General features: G+C 40.0%; 1 protein-coding gene across 1 annotated transcript; it reads right to left on the reverse strand.

Annotated features, from left to right (window-relative positions):
- Positions 1-4,037: 4,037 nt before the first annotated feature.
- Positions 4,038-9,253, reverse strand: LOC136168734 (tripartite motif-containing protein 64-like). Its single transcript, XM_065936427.1, has 6 exons — positions 8,843-9,253; positions 8,257-8,352; positions 7,346-7,589; positions 6,534-6,543; positions 5,119-5,216; positions 4,038-4,537 (listed from the first exon to the last, which is right to left on the reverse strand). Exons 1-6 carry the CDS (start codon positions 9,251-9,253, stop codon positions 4,038-4,040), a joined length of 1,359 nt encoding a protein of 452 aa, XP_065792499.1.
- Between the last annotated feature and the right edge of the window lie 8,455 nt (positions 9,254-17,708).

Below are 17,708 nucleotides of genomic sequence, written 5' to 3' on the forward strand. Positions count from 1 at the left end.
TAACCAACCTATCAACTTCCTTCGCGATAATGAGAACACCTAATTCTATAAAAACAGACAATGGCTCTGCCTATATTTCTAAGCAGTTCAAACAATTTTTACATTCATTCTCTATTAAACAGATTACAGACACTCCTTATAATCCACAAACACAAGACATAATTAAACAAACACATTACACACTGTAACTGCAAATAAAAAATTAAATAAGAGGAAATGCACAGGAACACTTTTATCTTCCTTATCCAGAACAAACTTTACTAGATTCTAATGTAATATAGTCTTTAAGCCTATAACTATTATTAATATGACTTTATTTCTGTTTCCAAGCTGTAAGATTCTTAAAACAAAATGAAAACAACATAAAAAAAGACACCATTTCCTGAATAAATTATTTGTTCCTAAGAATATCAAAAATGTAAAATATTCACCTTCTTTTCAGGTCTGTCTTGAAAGTATAATCATCTTCTTTAACACACTGAACAGTGAGATTCAACAGTTGCTAAACTGCATTTCTTTTTCAAGGACAAGGTCAAATATATTTGGATGTGAGCATCATTTCATTTGTCAAGTTGTTCTGCATCACCTTTTCAATAATTTCACTTAGAAAAAAATATTTGAATGGTTACTCCTAATCCTTTGCCCCAAATAACACAAACCACAGCCAAATACCAGTCCCAGACAGATTTCTGAATGATTTTTTTCTTTTGGACTGAAATATTTCCAAAGAATGTTTTCATCATTATCGCTTTCCTTTCTTTTTATAACTATTGTTAATATAGCCTTATTTGTTTTAAACTTTTTAAACTTATCACAAGGAGATGTTTTGACAAAAGCAAAAAACAAAAAACAAACAAACAAAAAAAGAAGTTTTGAAACATTAAAGGACACCTCCTTTCCTTTGCCCATTTGATATCAAGACGGGTTAACTAATCAATGGAAATCTAAGAAACTAATCTTACAGGGAAAGGGGTATGTTTCTATTTCTCCAGATGGATCCAACGAGCTCACATGACTTCCTCTTCAGAAGATTCAACCTAAGGGGTCCCCCAGCATTCAGACTAGAGATGAAACAGCAAAAAACCCAGGAAGAAAGAATTCCAATACAAGCCATGGCGACATTAAATATTTCCCAAAACCGCCACACTCGACATCATCAACTTTATGATCTCCTTACTTGGGGAAAGATAAAAACTCTTACTAATCAAACTGAAAATCTGATTCCTCAACAGGGAATGCCTTGGAATCCTGAAAATATTTTTCTTTGCTATGCTTGCTTTGCTTGCTTTTGCTTCCCCCGCTCAGGCTGACTTGATTGATCATACTTACTGGGCTTATATACCTAACCCCCCTTTTTTATTGTAGGTTATAAACTGGACAGATACAGGACCAATCATATCCACTAATGAGTCAACAGATATGCCCCCTCCTTGGAACTTGGAAGGGCCCTCTCATCCTGAAGAAAAAGAAAAACTAATTAATATCTTTCTAGGTTATGAAATCCTTCCTTTGTGTATGGGCACAACAGAATTATACATAAACGTTAGCCAACAAACTTAGGCCTTCCCCTGCCTCCAAAAGAGGACTTTCTGATGCTTCTTGGATTACTTACTGCCCTTTCTTTGTCCATGAGTCATGTTTATACTACTAAAACTTTAGGAAAAGAATTAAAGAAAAAACAAGAAAAAACAATTAAAGAAAACACAAAGAACACTATGCAAAGGGTTTACTAATAAGAACTTTAAATATATTCCTGTTCATTGGGACAAATGTCAGGCCAAATCAGGAAAATTAATGTTTATAGCTAATCATACAATTGTCAGTTGGGGACCCCATGGTATGTGGTTATTGAACTGCTCAGATGATATTAACAATACTGGGTATGATTATATTACTCAAGTAACATGGGAGGTTACTAATACTACAATGGAACATTACCATGACAGAGGACTTCTTGGCTAGCTTGACGATGGAATGGCCCCCACTTCGTCCTCGAATCATCCTTGATAAACAGATTGGGCCTAAACAATGGGACATGTGAAAACTTGCTGCAAACACCAACGAACTTGGGACTTGGACCAGACATTTCACAGGGACCAATCATAGCTATAGCAATTATTTCTTTCACTATAATCAATCATATTTTATACAAGCCTATGTTCCTTTTGTCCACTTCCTTTTGTTGTAGCTATAGGAAAGTTACAATTCAGTAAGACTTTATGTTCTGTAACTTGCATAAATTGTAAATTATATGCTTGTCTTAACTCCTCTATTTCCTTAAAAAATGACTCCCTTTTGATTCTTCGATCTTGACATAATCTATGGTTACCAATAAATCTCCAATGGCCCTGGGAAGAAGGTCCCAAGGCTAGACTTGCTTCCCAGTTATTTACTAAATTGCTCTAGCTATCTAAACGAGTCATTGGATGGCTGATTTTTGGCATTATAGGATTAATAACTATTTGCACCATTGCTGCCATCACTAGCGTTACTTTACAAATCTTGATTCAAACACATAATTTTATCCAAAATTGGACTAAAGATGCTCATACTATGTGGGCCACTCAGGCTCAGATAGATGAGGATATTCAAAAAGAAATACAGGAACTGAGAACAGCCATCAGATGGGTTGGAGATCAATGAATAGATGTACAAAAATAGATGATGCTAAAATATGATTGAAATTCTACTCAATTTCATGTTACTCCTGTTCATTTCTATAATAGTGGCTACAACTGGAAACAAATCAAGTTTCATTTACAAAACATATATGATAATGCCTTTCTGAATGTACAGTTATTACAAAAAAGAAATATGTGAAACCTTTTCTAATAATCTGCCCTCTTCCACTAGTATGGGAACTTTAGCTAAACAATTAGCTGATCAATTATCTGGGCTAGACCCACTTGGATGGTTTCAAAGCCTTACTCATAGCATTGGGTCTAGAACTATAATTTTGGTGATTGTCTTAACAATTATATTTGTTGTCTACCATTGCCTTCATGCAAAGATTGTCAAAACTGAACAAACTCTGATGGTCAGAACTCTTCTTACAAATATTGTAAATAAATAAGGGGGAATTGTCAGGGAATGTTTGATGGGAGGATTCCTACGTGCTGTCTCTCATGAGCCCTTTGTCCCTCTTCAAGCGGAACAGCACGCTGCTCCCAGGGACTGAGGTCATTGTGTGAGGCAGGCTTGGGTCTCCCTTAGTAAGCATTCTCTTTAGGATAAAACTGCTTAGTCTGTTCCCCTTTCTTGAGATATGGATTGTCTCCTGACCTTGTGACTAACATTACCCCTTGTTCCCTTGGTAACAGTTGCTGTACATTTGGATTTCTGATCTCTATCATGCCCAAAAGAAGTTTCTTGTACTGCAGCCTATACATACTCATAGAAAAATCATTAAAGCACCTTTGCTCCATCAGGGCTTAGGTTCCCGGGTCTTTTTTTGTCTCTCTCTTTCTCTCTTTTACTTTCTTATCGTCGACTCCGTGCCACCAGGTTCCGGTTCATTAAAGGACCTCACCAGTGTGAACCCATTTAATTGATACTATATAATAGAAAAATTCGTGAAAAATAAAACTGGATTAAGGGAGTGACAAGACGGGGGAAGGGATATGGTGAGTAGAATATGTGCATTGATTTCTTTTTGGAGTGATGGATATGTTCTGAAATTAGACAGTTCTTGTTTCACAAATTTTTGTATAGTACTAAAAAACACTGAATTATGTACTTTAAAGATGGTAATCGTTAAGGTATGCAACTTTTATGTTAATAGAACTATTATTTAAAAGAGAAAAGCAATTGATTGTATTCTATGAAATAGTCCATAATAGATTTTTATTAGAAGAAAATTTAATTAACAAACATACGTTCAGCATGGTCATGCCATTTTATATAAACATACAGTCACTATGTTTCATTAAATTACAATGTGCTCAGAGATAGTCAGGGATTATCCTGTGGCCTCACATGAGGCTTTGGGAAGCAATTACCTCAGAGAAGTAAAAATAATGGTCATAGAATTTGACAATTCATAGAGACCTAACACAAAGGAAAGGCTTCAGAGGGAAGGAAAAAGGGGAAGGAAGGAAACTGTATATGAGGGATCCTCTGCAAACATCATAGAAGCTCACAGCTCCATTGTCATAATCCAGGAACACCCCAATCCTACCCAGAGGCCTTTTCACATACTGAATGTAGGGTGGGGTGTTGGTGAAGAGACTATAATGATTGTTCACCTTCTTGGAAAACAGAACACATGCTTCTTCAGAATAAATGCTGATACTAGTATCAGTTATCAAGATATCTTTGCAGGTGCCCAGAATCCAGCTGGAGGAGTGTGTCACATCCAGCTCCCAGTAATGCCTCCCAGAGGTGAAGACCCGAACTCCCCAGGACACGACACTCTCCACAATCTGAGGCTGTCTGGACGTGCCGTGGTGCTCATCTCTGAATATCACACTTGCATCATCGCCATCCTCAGAAAGGCTCATGTGGTGAATGGTCATTGTCTGACTCAGAATGTCATCCACTGCAGAAAGAGCAGAAATCAGGTCAGCAAGTGGGATTTCCACGTCTCTGAGAGGCAGAAGGCAGAGGTTCCCTACCCACTGAGATTTTTTTTCATTTTCCCTCCTCCAGGGAAACCCAAAACAAAGACAGCAAAGTGAGTTCAGACTGCCCTTCTAAGAAGAGGAAGAGTTACTACTATATATATGGCATATAGAAACACCTTAAATCATATCAAAAAAGAAAAAGATATATCATGAACTTCATGAAGTCTGATTTAATCTCAGTCTCTTGATGATCACTCTGAAAACTGAATATTCTATTTCTTTATAACCATATGAGCAACTTGATTGCTCTCTTTCACTCTATGTCAGATGTAACTAAATATATGTATATGACTTTGCAGTTTCAGTAAACTATAAGTTGGAAAGTGCAGCCTTGATTTTTGCCATCCAAATATACAGGCAGAAAAGATTCAACAACTTGCAAAAAAATCATATAGTATCATCATTTCAGATAAAAATAAAATAACATTAAAAGGAGGCTCCTTCCTAGGAAGTTCTAAGGAAATTCAGTCCTGATCACCACAGGGCTGACCCTCACCTCTGAAGTTGTTCAGTATGTCTAGGATTCCAGTGACAGGCCAGCAAGTGAGCTCTGGGTTCACTGGCTGAGGCTTCTGCATCTCTGCCAAGTCAGTCCTGTAACAAATGACATATAGATATGTCAAGGTCAAAGGTTAATCACATGACCATTACAAAAAAAGAGCAGTTTTTAACCCAGGAAATTTTGTTAGAATTCTATTTTTGGTTAATTGCATATACAATATATTCTATACAGTTTGGAATATAAAAACATTACCAGATTTTTTCCTAAGTATAAATTATATCAAATTTAAACTTCCCCATTGTTTTCAGATGTTATTCCAGTTTTCAACTCATTGCACCTCATTACCTTCCTCTATTCCATATCAGGTAATGTAAAGATACTGAACATTTTACAGACAGAAAACTCCGGCTAGGCCTTTGAGATTTCAGTCAGTAAGTAGTCATCAAGGATACATTCAGTGTCTACAAGGAAGAGTTCATTGAGCCAGACCTGTTTGCTCTTGTCAGCCCAGCAAAGGACTCCAAATCCAACCTGGTTATTTTGGTCCAAAAAGTCTACCTTCTCAGTGGGCAGAAGAAAGCCACTCCCTCTGAGGTTCTGCCTACAAGGGAGCTTGCAATGATGGAAAAAGCTGAGTCACCACTACTCCTCCAAACAAAAGGACAGTTCTTTTCTCATTCTTAGGGAATTTGCCTCTTTCAGGCCTTTTCCACTTTCTAACTTATTAGCATAGGTGCTTCCTCTGTGATATCTTAGAAAATCCCTTCACTAAGCTTAACTTGGTGAGGTTGGAGAGGATGGGGTGAGTGGGTAAAATAAAGCCCAGAATGTCAGAATGTTTTCAGGTATATTGGATTTTAGCCAAATGAAAAGGAAACTTCTGAGGCCAAGGATTGAAATTCTTTTGAAATAAAACAGAAAATAGCCAAAAAGAAAATATCGGTCATCTATATATGAGGGTGCTGCACCTATGGATTTACACATGGATTCAATTTATAAATTCGCAGTTATTGGTTTATGTACTTGTTTATTTACACGTTTATTTATTTCATGGGAGGTGCTTCTTGGATCAACTATTTTAAATATATTTGAATTACAGCAGTGTATGTATGTCAACCCCAGATTCCCAGCCTATCCATTTCCCCCATCCTTACTCCTGGTTCTGAATGGAAAATATTCAGAAAAAAATTCCAGAAAGTAAAACTTGAAAATGCCACACACCAGGGAACTATTTACAATGGATTTAATTTACATTGTATGTGTTAGTTGTTATAAGACATCTAGAGATGACAAAGTGTATGGCAGTATACTTGTAAGTTAACTGCAAATACTATGGCATTTTGTATAAGGAATCCTGCATCCTGGAGTTTAAATATTGAGGAGGACCCCAAAACAATCTTCCACGGTACCATGAATCTACTTCACCAAAAAGAGAACATTTCCAGAAATAAACAAATTAGTGTATACTCACATTTTCAATACATTTACCAAGACCTGCAAAGAAAAACAAAGATCATGTTAATCATGAGACTTCTGTTGTTTTGCATATTCCTCTCTATTCTTTATTCCATAAGATATTGTTTTTTTAATCATCTTCTAAGGAATACTCAGAAGGCATCCTAATAACACAGCCTAAGCTAAAACCTGGGGGACTTCCTCAGGGCACATTATGAAGGAAGGGGGTCAGAAGAATCTGTGTAATGATGCGGCAACATCTAGGATTCCAGTATCACCCTCTGCCAGAGCTGTTCTCAAGGACAGAGCTCACCATTTAACAAAGCAATAACAAAAACAGGGAACCAAATTTAATTATAGAGTGAAACTGAGGACCAGTTTTAACAGCCTTGCCTAGAGAACAGGCGAAACTTCAGTGTCTCTGGAAAATTTGGGATAACGGGGAGTGACAAAGGTTTAGGGGAACACATACTGAGATTTACTCCAAGAAAGTTAACTTTCCACTGGTCACAGTATTTTGCTGATTTTAGATCATCTGTCTGGATAGTACTCCTGATCACACTGGAAAAATATAGTCCTATTTTAGCTAAGAAATGGACAAAAATCTTGCAAAGATTACCAGAATATGTTGAACTAGGGGACTGGACAAATACAAAAAAGGGGGTCAAGGAGCACCATCCCTCAGCTGAGAGTAACCATATATGAGGCAATATTTCAGTGTCATAGCAGCTCGTCTAGAAGAGTGTTTCTCTCTCTGAGGACGGGCCCTCCTTTCTCACCTGGAGCAGCTCCCTGTCCGGCTTGCAGCACATCGCAGTCAGCTCTCTGTACATATCTTTCAGACGTTCTCTGTACTGAGTCATTCTGAGCACACTCTCCTTGAGTTGTTCACAAATCTCCTTGGCTTCTTGCTCCAGGGCCTCCAGATGCAGTTGCTCCTCCTCCCGGAGTAACAGAAACATCCTCTGATATTCAGCTGTAATCATCTCCTTCCTTAGGGCCACATAGTCCTGTGGGGACAGTGTATTCAAAGTACTGCTTATGCTCACATTCAAAGGAAAACTTCAAATATTATTTCCTTGATGTCATCAAGAACGTTCTTGACAAACTGTTGGCCTCAAGTATCTTCCTGTCCATGGTTTCTCTGAGTTCCTAGTGTCTTTCCCTGTTTGAATTAAGCCATCTGAGGGGTCCCAAGCTCTCCCCTTAGAAGGATTCTTCAGGGTTCTTACTCTATCAGTTACTTCCTCTTTAATTTGGATCGTGTTTTTCTCTTGTTCCTTGCCCTGATTTTTCTAAATATTCTTTAATGGTGTAAAACCCATTTTGTATAGCTTTAAAAGATGCTCTATTTTCCCTGTAGGTACTTCTGTTTTCCTCTCCTCTACTACAGAGTAACACTTGGTGCAGTGTTGTCTTATACTCCATATCTGAGTTTTATTCAAATCCTCAAAATTTGGCCTAGGAACACTTTTCATGCCAAGGTTTTTCCCATGTACTAAGATTCCTTGAACTAGCATGTACTGACCTGTTCCACTTGTGATTACTGATAGGTCCTTTGAAACCATGTGTTTTCAAAGGAAGAGATCAATATCCTTTAATGGGAATGTAAATAGACCTAAAAGCTAGAATTATATCACTGTCTATAGAAATAAATAGGAGCATTTTTATTCTTACCTTAAATGACCTTGTTTTTTTAGCTTCCTGGTTCAGAATGATTTTCATTTCTTCTCTGATTTGCCATAAAAAGCCCATTCTCTTTAGAAGCTTCTCCTGCAAAATACCCAGGGGATTTAGACACAGAAGATGACACTGTACATTTCATCCCCTTATTCGTGAAAAAAGGCACTAGTTGGTTACATAGAAACCTTGAGTTAGAATGTTGTGGTCGGATTTTCCCACATTAATCTGAATCTAACACCAAGATGATAGTGATAAAGTGTATGCTACAGAACTGGGGAAATGTTACAGATCACGAAATCTAATCCCTAAGAAATTGAGACTCACATATTTATATAGGTTGATTAAGAAAGCCTCACGCTCCCATCAGAAGCCTGTGTCCCTGGGGCCACCCTCCCCGCATGCTGCATTTCCACACGTGTGGACAACTGGGCAACAACACTGACAGGACACATTATATGTGAGGATCCACATTCAGGAATCCCACCTCCACTGTCTCCATCCCATCACCATCACAGCACCCCCGCCTTCCTCTCTGACTTGGGAGCCTCTAGACCCCAAACTGCCCCAGGGCATCACCTACCCGGGACTCCTCAGCAGCCCTGTGTATGGGACGGTGGCTGTGAGCTGCGTGCTCGGGGCGCTCAGAGCAGGGCCCGCAGAGCAGGGTCTGGTCAGCCTCACAGAAGAGGCCTCTGGCTTCCTGGTGTGTCTCACAGATCTGCTCCTCAGAGCGGTGGTCGTGGTCAGCTCTGGCCTGTCTGGCAAGGGAAGCCAGCCTCTTGAGGACAATGTTGGTTTTGAGATCAGGCCTCTCTGCTATTCCCCTGCACTCAGGGCAGCTCCTTGGAGTCTGGCCTTCTTCCCAGCAAAGGCTCAGACAGGGACGGCAGAAGCTGTGGCCACAGTCTATGGTGACGGGGTCCAGGAAGCAGTTCATGCAGATGGAGCAGGTGAGTTCCTGCTGGAAGGTTTCCAGCTCGTCTGAATCCATGTTTCTGAAAATTAAAGAGAGAAATAAGAGAAGGTAAAAGAAAAAGTCTTTCTTCTGCCCTTATCAGGAAAAATAAACCCTTTAGACAAAGTCCTGTCTTGAACTCTAATTTCCATATCTGCTAAACCCAACACAAACCTGCATGCTTAGTTGCTTAGTTGTGTCCACCTCTTTGTGACCCTATGGACTGTAGCTCACCAAGCTCTGTTCATGGGATTCTCAAGGCAAAGAATACTGGAGTAGGTTGCTGTGCCTGCCTCCAGGGGATGTTTGCTACCATGGACTGAGCCCATGTCTCTTAAGTGTCCTGGATTGCCAGGTAGTTTCTTTACCACGATTGCACCTGGAGTTCCCCAATGGTTCAGTGGGTATAGAATTTGCCGACAATTAGGAGTCATAGGAAATGTGGGTTGGAGTCCTGGGTTGGGAAGATCCCCTGGAGAAGGAAATGGCAACCGGTCCCAGTGTTCTTGCCTGGGAAATGCCATGGACAGTGAAGCCTGGTAGTCTACAGTCCATGGGGGTTGCAAAGAGTTGGACCTGACTGAATGAACAAGCAGAAACACATTGCAAACCTGGAAATGGTGACTACAGACAGGCTTTATTCTTGCTATAATAAAAAGGATGAAACTAGATAAGAGAGTCACTTGCAACTATTTTTTTGTTTAAAGTTTACCTGAGGATAAATATTAGGATGACTCCAGAGTAACTTTTGTCAGCTGATTGGTACAAAAGCATATATATAATCTCAATCTGTCTTTCTCTCTCCATTTCCCCCTACTTACAACCCATCCTAACACACACTTTGTCTCTTCACTAATGTTTTCTATGCCTTCTGCCTTTGAAGTGACATATATGCTTTACTAAAGCCAAATAAAATTGTTTATGAATAATTTAAACTTTATATAATTAATGTTTTCTTTAACTTTGACATTCTGAAACTGTAAGCTGGTCAATGTTTACTTACAACTTAAATTAACAAAACTATTCCTCTCAAGACAAAAAGAGAAAATAAATATGGCATTGCTAGTTCAGGAAGACAATTTTTCCTGGAGTCAGTTCAGATATTTTGAGCATGTCATATTTTGACCTGGTGAATGTTCCCAGTAATAATTTGTAAAAAAGAATCAATTGTTTACTAAAGAAAGTGAAGTCGCTCAGTTGTGTCCAACTGTACGGGACCCCATGGACTGTAGGCTACCAGGCTCTTCCATCCATGGGATTTTCCAGGCAAGAATACTGGAGTGGGTTGCCATTTCCTTCTCCAGGAGATCTTCCCAACCCAGGGATTGAACCCGGGTCTCCCGAATTGTAAGAGACACTTTACTGTCTGAACCACGAGGGACATTCCAATTTGACTCTACATTGTTTACTAAAACCATAGAAATAAGTTTGAATATACCTAAAGATTTCTGTCCTACGCTGGAAATTCCAAATATCTGGTTAATGGAAGCAACATCAGATGTTTTATTTTTTGATGTTTCCCTTTGCCCATTCCACTTTGGAGTCCCTACTGGTTGATTGGATCTATTTTGAACACTTTTCACTTATGGACTGCAAAGTGATGTCTTTAAAATGATAGCAAATGTGACCATTTCAAGAAGGTTTTCTGATTAATTTAACCATTTAACTCATATTCATCTGTGTAAAGACTATGAAATGTATTAATTATTTTGAACATTTTAGGAGTACTATGTGTTTCATAAATACTTCTGTATTTATAAATATGTGCATCAAAAGAGGAGATAGCTGATGAACAGGGAGAAAGTATAAAGAAGACATGTGTAGAGTGGGCTAGAAACTGACCAAGAATTCTTTACGAATAAAATCACTTTAATGCTAATGACACTGGGAATCATGATAGCATTAAAATACAGAAGAACTAAATGGACTTCCTCAGTGGCTGATAAAAATCAGCTTGCCATTAGATTAACTCCTTTTATATGGATTAACTCTTTTAATCTTCTAAACAATATTTACTAATTTTCTATTTTTACCCACATTTTATAAGGAAATTACTTGACATAGTATGGATAAAAGACATCACTTGTTTGCAAATCCCAGAGGGAATAAATGCTGGATGCATTGCATATATATATATATTACTGACAGAAAAAAAAAATTACATTTCTGTCCATAATCACCATTAAAGTTTCATTCCTAAGTGAACATAGCACCATTTCATCTACTTTGATTAGAACTCACCACTGGGTACAGTTGATGAATGTTCTACTCCTATGCTGTTAGTAACTCTGTATGATTCAGTTCAGCTTGAGGTGTTCACCTCTGCCTGGCAGAAACTTCCCGAAGTCTCCACAATGCAGCCAACTCCAGTCCTGGCAGCTCTATACTCTGGAGAAAAGTGAGTGTGGATCTTCAAGAGATGCTTTATATAGTCTCTGAAGACCACGCCCATCTCTTCCAAGTGGTAGTGTTATCAGCCCTGTGAAAAGGTATAGGTGCACATGATTAGATTTTCCCAGGGTTGAGAACACTTTCAGATGCCAATGATTGAAGTCCTTTGAAATCTACTTAATCCAATTGTCACAATCCAATCTCTACTAAAAAGTCACATTTTGAATTTATAGTTGTAATCCATGAAGTTGCTGTTTGGACAATAAATAAACTCCCCAGATGTGAATATCTCCTCCATTTAATGAACTACATCATAGTTCTAATTTCACATGACCAGTATATCTATTACTTTGGGCAAGAATCCCTTAGAAGAAATGGAGTCTCATGGTCAGCAAGTCTGAACTGCAGTTCAGTTCAGTCCAGTGGCTCAGTTATGTCTAACTCTTTGTGACCCCATGAACTGCAGCATGCCAGGCCTCCCTGTCCATCACCAACTCTCGGAACTTGCTCAAACTCATGTCCATAGAGTCAGTGATGCCATCTAACCATCTCATCCTCTATCCTCCCCTTCTCTTCTTGACGTCAATCTTTCCCAGCATTAGGGTCTTTTCCAATGAGTCAGTTCTTCGCATCAGGTGGCAAAAGTATTGGAGTTTCAGTTTTAGCATGAATCCTTACAATGAATATTCAAGGCAGATTTCTTTTAGGATGGACTGGTTGGATCTCCTTGTCCAAGGGACTCTCAAGAATCTTCTGCAACACCATAGTTCAAAAGCATCAATTCTTTGGCAGCCAGCTTTCTTTATGGTCCAACTCTTACATCCATATATGACTACTGGAAAAACCATAATTTTGACTAGACAGATCTTTGTCGGCAAAGTAATGTCTCAGCTTTTTAATACACTGTCTAGATTGGCCATAACTTTTCTTCCAAGGGGCAAATGTCTTTTAATTTCACGCCTGCAGTCACCATCTGCAGTGATTTTGGAGCCCTGCAAAATAAAGTCTTTCACTATTTCCATTGTTCCCCCATCTATCTGCCATTAAGTGATGGGACTGGGTGCCATGATCTTAGTTTTTTCGCATGTTGAGCTTTAAGCCAACTTTTTCACTCTCCTCTTTCACTTTCACCAAGAGACTCTTAAGCTCCTTTAGTACTTGGGTGTAATCACAAAAATGACAAAATGATTTTAGTTTGTTTCCAAGGCAAACGATTCAACACTGCAGAAATCCAAGTCTGTGCTCCAACCACTGATGTGGAAGAAATTGAAGTTGACCAATTCTATGAAGACCTATAGCACCTTCTAGAACTAATGCTAAAAGAAAGATGTCTTTTTAATCATAAAATATTGGATTGCAAATGTATGAAGTCAAGAGAAACTTGGACTACCAGTCCAGTTTGGCCTTGCAGTATGAAATGAAGCAGGGCAAAGGCTAACAGAGTTTTGTCAAGAGACTAAACTTGTCATAGCAAACACCCTTGCCAAAAACCCAAGAGATGACTCTATGCATGGACATCACCATGCACAGAGTGCATTTTGATCAATACCAAAATCAGATTGATTTTTTTTTTTTCTTTGCAGCCAAAGGTGGAGAATATCTATAGAATTGGTAAAAACAAATCTTGGAATTGACTGTGGCTCAGATCATGAGTTCTTATTGCAAAATTCAGGCTTAAATTGAAGAAAGTAGGGAAAACTTCTAGGACCTTCAGGTATGAGCTAAATCAAATCCCTTATGATCATACACTGAAAGTCATGAATAGATTCAATGCATTAGGTTTGACAGACAGAATGCCTGAAGAACTACGGAGGAGGGTTAGTAACATAGTACAGGAGGCAGTGAGCAAAACCATCCCAAAGAAAAAGTAAATGCAAGAAAGCAAAGTGGTTGCATGAGAAAGTTTAACAAATAGCTGAGAAAAGAAGAAAAATCAAAACAAGGGTGAAAATGAAAGATATGGTCAACTGAACACAGAATTCCAGAGACTAGCAAAGAGAAATAAGAAGGCCTTCTTAAATGAACAATGCAAAAAATAAAGGCAAACAATGGAAAAGAAAGACTAGAGATCTCTTCAAAAAAATTGGAGATATCAAGGACTGTTTCATGCAAGGGTAGGAATGATAAACCATAGAGACATTAAGGACTGAACAGAAGCAGAAGGGATTAAGAAGACATGCAAGAATACACAGAAGAACTGTACAAGAGGCTCTTAATGACCTGGATAGCCACGATGGTGTGGTCACTAACCCAGAGTCAAAAATCCTGGAATATGAAGTCAAGTTGGTCTTAGAAAGTATTACAACAATGCAAGCTAGTGAAGGTGATGGAATTCCAGCTGAGCTATTTAATTCCTAAAAGATGATGCCATTAAATTGTTGCACTCCATTTAAGGACTGAACAGAAGCAGAAGGGATTAAGAAGACATGGCAAGAATACACAGAAGAACTGTACAAGAGGCTCTTAATGACCTGGATAGCCACGATGGTGTGGTCACTAACCTAGAGCCAAAAATCCTGGAATATGAAGTCAAGTTGGTCTTAGAAAGTATTACAACAATGCAAGCTAGTGAAGGTGATGGAATTCCAGGTGAGCTATTTAATTCCTAAAAGATGATGCCATTAAACTGTTGCACTCCATATTTCATCAAGTTTGGAAATCTCAGTAGTGGCCACAGGGCTGGGAAGGGTCACTTTTCATTCCAACGAAGTGCAATGGTAAAGAATGTTCAAACTACCCTATAATTGCCCTCATTTTACATGCTAGCAAGTTTATGCTCAAAATCCTTCATGCTAGACTTCAGCAGTACATGCACCAAGAATTTCCAGATGTATAAGCTAGATTTCAAAGAGGCAGAGGAACCCGATATCCAATTGCCAACATTTGTTGGATCATGGAGAAAGCAAAGGAATTCTAGAAAAACATTCACTTGTGCTTCACTGGCTACACTATAGCTTTGACTGTGTGGATCACAACAAATCGTGGACAATTCTTAATGAGCTTGGAGTATGAGACCACATTTCTTGTCTCCTGAGACACCTGTTATGCACATCAAGAAGGAAAGGTTTGAACCAGACATGGAACAGCAGGCTAGTTCCAAACTGGCAAGGGATTATGGCAAGGCTGGACTTGTCACCACGGTTATTTAACTTGTATGCATTAAGTGTGTGTGTGTGCTCAGTCGCTTCAGTCCTGTCTGATTCTTTACCACCCTCTGGACTGAAGTCCACCAGGCTCTTCCATCCATTGGATTCTCTGCTCACCATAGGTGTGACGGAGCTCCCAGGAGTCTGTGACTCCCCATTTCTCTGTGAGTGATCTTGTCCCTCAGGACTCCTGCAGTGAACTGCGGAGGGGAAGCTATGATTGACTGGATGTAGAGAAGTTTCCTTTAGCAACTTTGTCAGGCTTCTGACGTCTTTCTCCCTTCTCTCCGAAGTGAGGAGTTGGCCCTTCCTTATCTTCAAAATGGAGATGGGCATGTGGGCAGTAACAATTCTATATGTATTTTCATCCTTTTAGCTGCAATGAGATTTACCATCCATTTACCTTGCAATGAGATTTTCTTATCTCAAACAATAGAAATTAAAAATTTAAAACTCCTTGATCTGAATTAGCTTTTCCTTAAAACCAGCCTCCTGTGACTCAGTGGCACTAATTTTCTTGGCCACATTTACATTTCTCTGGTTTCTGTTCCAACCCATTCCTTATGCTCCAGGTTGTAAGGGAATCATGCTTTTTGCCATACATTTGATTTATTTGTACTATGCTATGCATTTGTACATGATCTGGGTAAGTATTTTAGTGCAGAGATTACTAAACTATTTGGAAATTCATGTACCACTATGGGACTGCTTTTGTAATTTTAGTTTATTTTAAAATGTGTTTAAAGCTAGTGCCATCTCATTAAACTTTTCTAAATATTCTTGGCTAGCTTCATTCTTGGTTCTCATGGACAATAAGTATCACACAAGTTCATGCATGCATGCTGAGTCATGTCCGAGTCTTTGTGACCCCATGGACTGTTGCCCGTCTGGCTCCTCTGTCCATGGGATTCTCCAGGCAAGAGTACAGTAGGTTGCCATTTCCTCCTCCCGGGGATCTTCCCAGCCCAGGGATCAAACCTGGGGTAATCCTGCATTGGCAGGCAGTTTCTTTACCACATGAAGTTGTGTTCCTATATATGAAAAGAGTAGAGTTTTGAGGGTTCATCTTACTCCTTGATGCCTTAGTGAAATACTTTATTCTTTATAAATATACAAGTCGGACACCTGCTATATAGCACACAGAACTCTTGCTCAATTGTTATGTGGCTGACTGAATGGGAGGGAGGTTTGGAGGAGAATGGATGCATATATATGCGTGGCTGAGTCCTTTTGCTTTTCACCTGAAACTATCACAGCATTTTTTTTTTTCTAAAGGTTTATTTATTTTGGCTCCATTGCTGTGAACCAGCTTTCTCCAGTTGCAACGAATGGGGGTTATTCTGTGTTGTGATGCTTGGGCTTCTCAATACAGTGACTCCTTTTATTTCAGCGCACAGGCTCTGGAGTGCTGGCTCAGTAGTTATGGCGCATGAGCTTAGTTGCTCCGAGGCATGTGGGATATTCCCAGTGTAGGAAAGGAACCATGTCCCCTGCATTGGCTGGGGGATTCTTAACCACCAGACCATCAAGGAGCCATTGTACATTGTTTAGTCCCTTGTACATTTACTCCAACATTGTAAATTGGATGTTCAGTTCAGTTCAGTCACTCAGTCGTGTCTGACTCTTCACGACCCCATGAACCCCAGCATGCCAGGCCTCCCTGTCCATCATCAACTCCCGGAGTTCACTCAAACCCATGTCCATTGAACCGGTGATGCCATCCAACCACGTCATCCTCTGTTGTCCCCTTCTCCTCCTGCCCTCAATCTTCCCCAGCACCAGGGTCTTTTCCAATGAGTCAGCTCTTTGCATCAGGTGGCCAGAGTATTGGAGTTTCAGCTTCAACATCAGTCCTTCCAGTGAACACCCAGGACTGATCTCCCTTAGGATGGACTGGTACTACAGTATAAAATAAAAAGTTTCTTTGTTAATAAATAGAAACACTAAATGAATAAAAACTTAAATTCTGAATTTTCTAATGGAAGAAGATGGCATTGGTTAAAATAATAAATCTATATTTATTGCATCACCTATCCATTCATGAACTGGGAATAAAACTCCAATAGTTCAAGATCTAATTTAAGATTAGATTTAGTGTCTCTAAAGTGCCTGGCTCACAGTTCATTCATACCCACAGAATGTTAAGTGGATTTCTTTCTTCCTGGCAAATCTAAACATACCTTTTAATTGAAAAACTCGTGGAGAAGAATGCGAGGCACTGCTCACACTGCCTGACAGCTCCGCCCTTTCCCCTAGAAATGGAACTGAATCCAGGGATGTAGCAACTCAGCCCCAGAGATATTTCGGCCTCTTTGGCTGCGAGACCCAGCTGCTCCACGTCATTAGACCTTCCTTCTCAGAACCTTCTCAGAACCTGCCCACTTCTGACCCCTTCACTGCAGAAGGACAGGTGCGGGGCAGCAGCAGGAGGAAAGCGGGGGTCAGGGACTCACCTCTCAGGATTCCCGGTCTCCCCTTTCCTTGTCTGCAGCTTCTTTTTCAGTGAAGGGCAGGTGTTCTTGAACTCTCAGTCCTGGAGTCCTTCCTAGTTATTCTGCCTCCTCTCTCCAGGAGTGGGGCCCACTGGTTCCCCTGGGGGTGCAGGCCCTGGAGGTGAGCGGCACAGACTCTGAGTGTAAAGAGCAGCTCCGGGACCCCTGCAGCCCCCCACCCCTCCTGCACATCCTCCAAGGGGGACTCCAGGCTGAGCAGAGCCTCACCTGCGCTTTACCAGATGTGCCAGGTACACGAGCTGCTCTGGGGCCTCAGGGAACAGCTCCCTCTCTGGACAAAACCACGCTGGGCTGTCAGAGTTTCAGTGCCTATGGAGGTGGGGACGAGAACACAGAACCCAGTGCTGCCCCCTCAAAGGTCTGCAGGGTCCCTTCCTGCCCTGAAGGAAGATCCCAGCGGGCAGCCACCCCTTGAGTCCAGGGCTGAGTCTACTGGGGCCC

Source organism: Muntiacus reevesi, chromosome 5, assembly GCF_963930625.1.
Source record: "Muntiacus reevesi chromosome 5, mMunRee1.1, whole genome shotgun sequence".
Classification (NCBI taxonomy): Eukaryota; Metazoa; Chordata; class Mammalia; order Artiodactyla; family Cervidae; genus Muntiacus; species Muntiacus reevesi.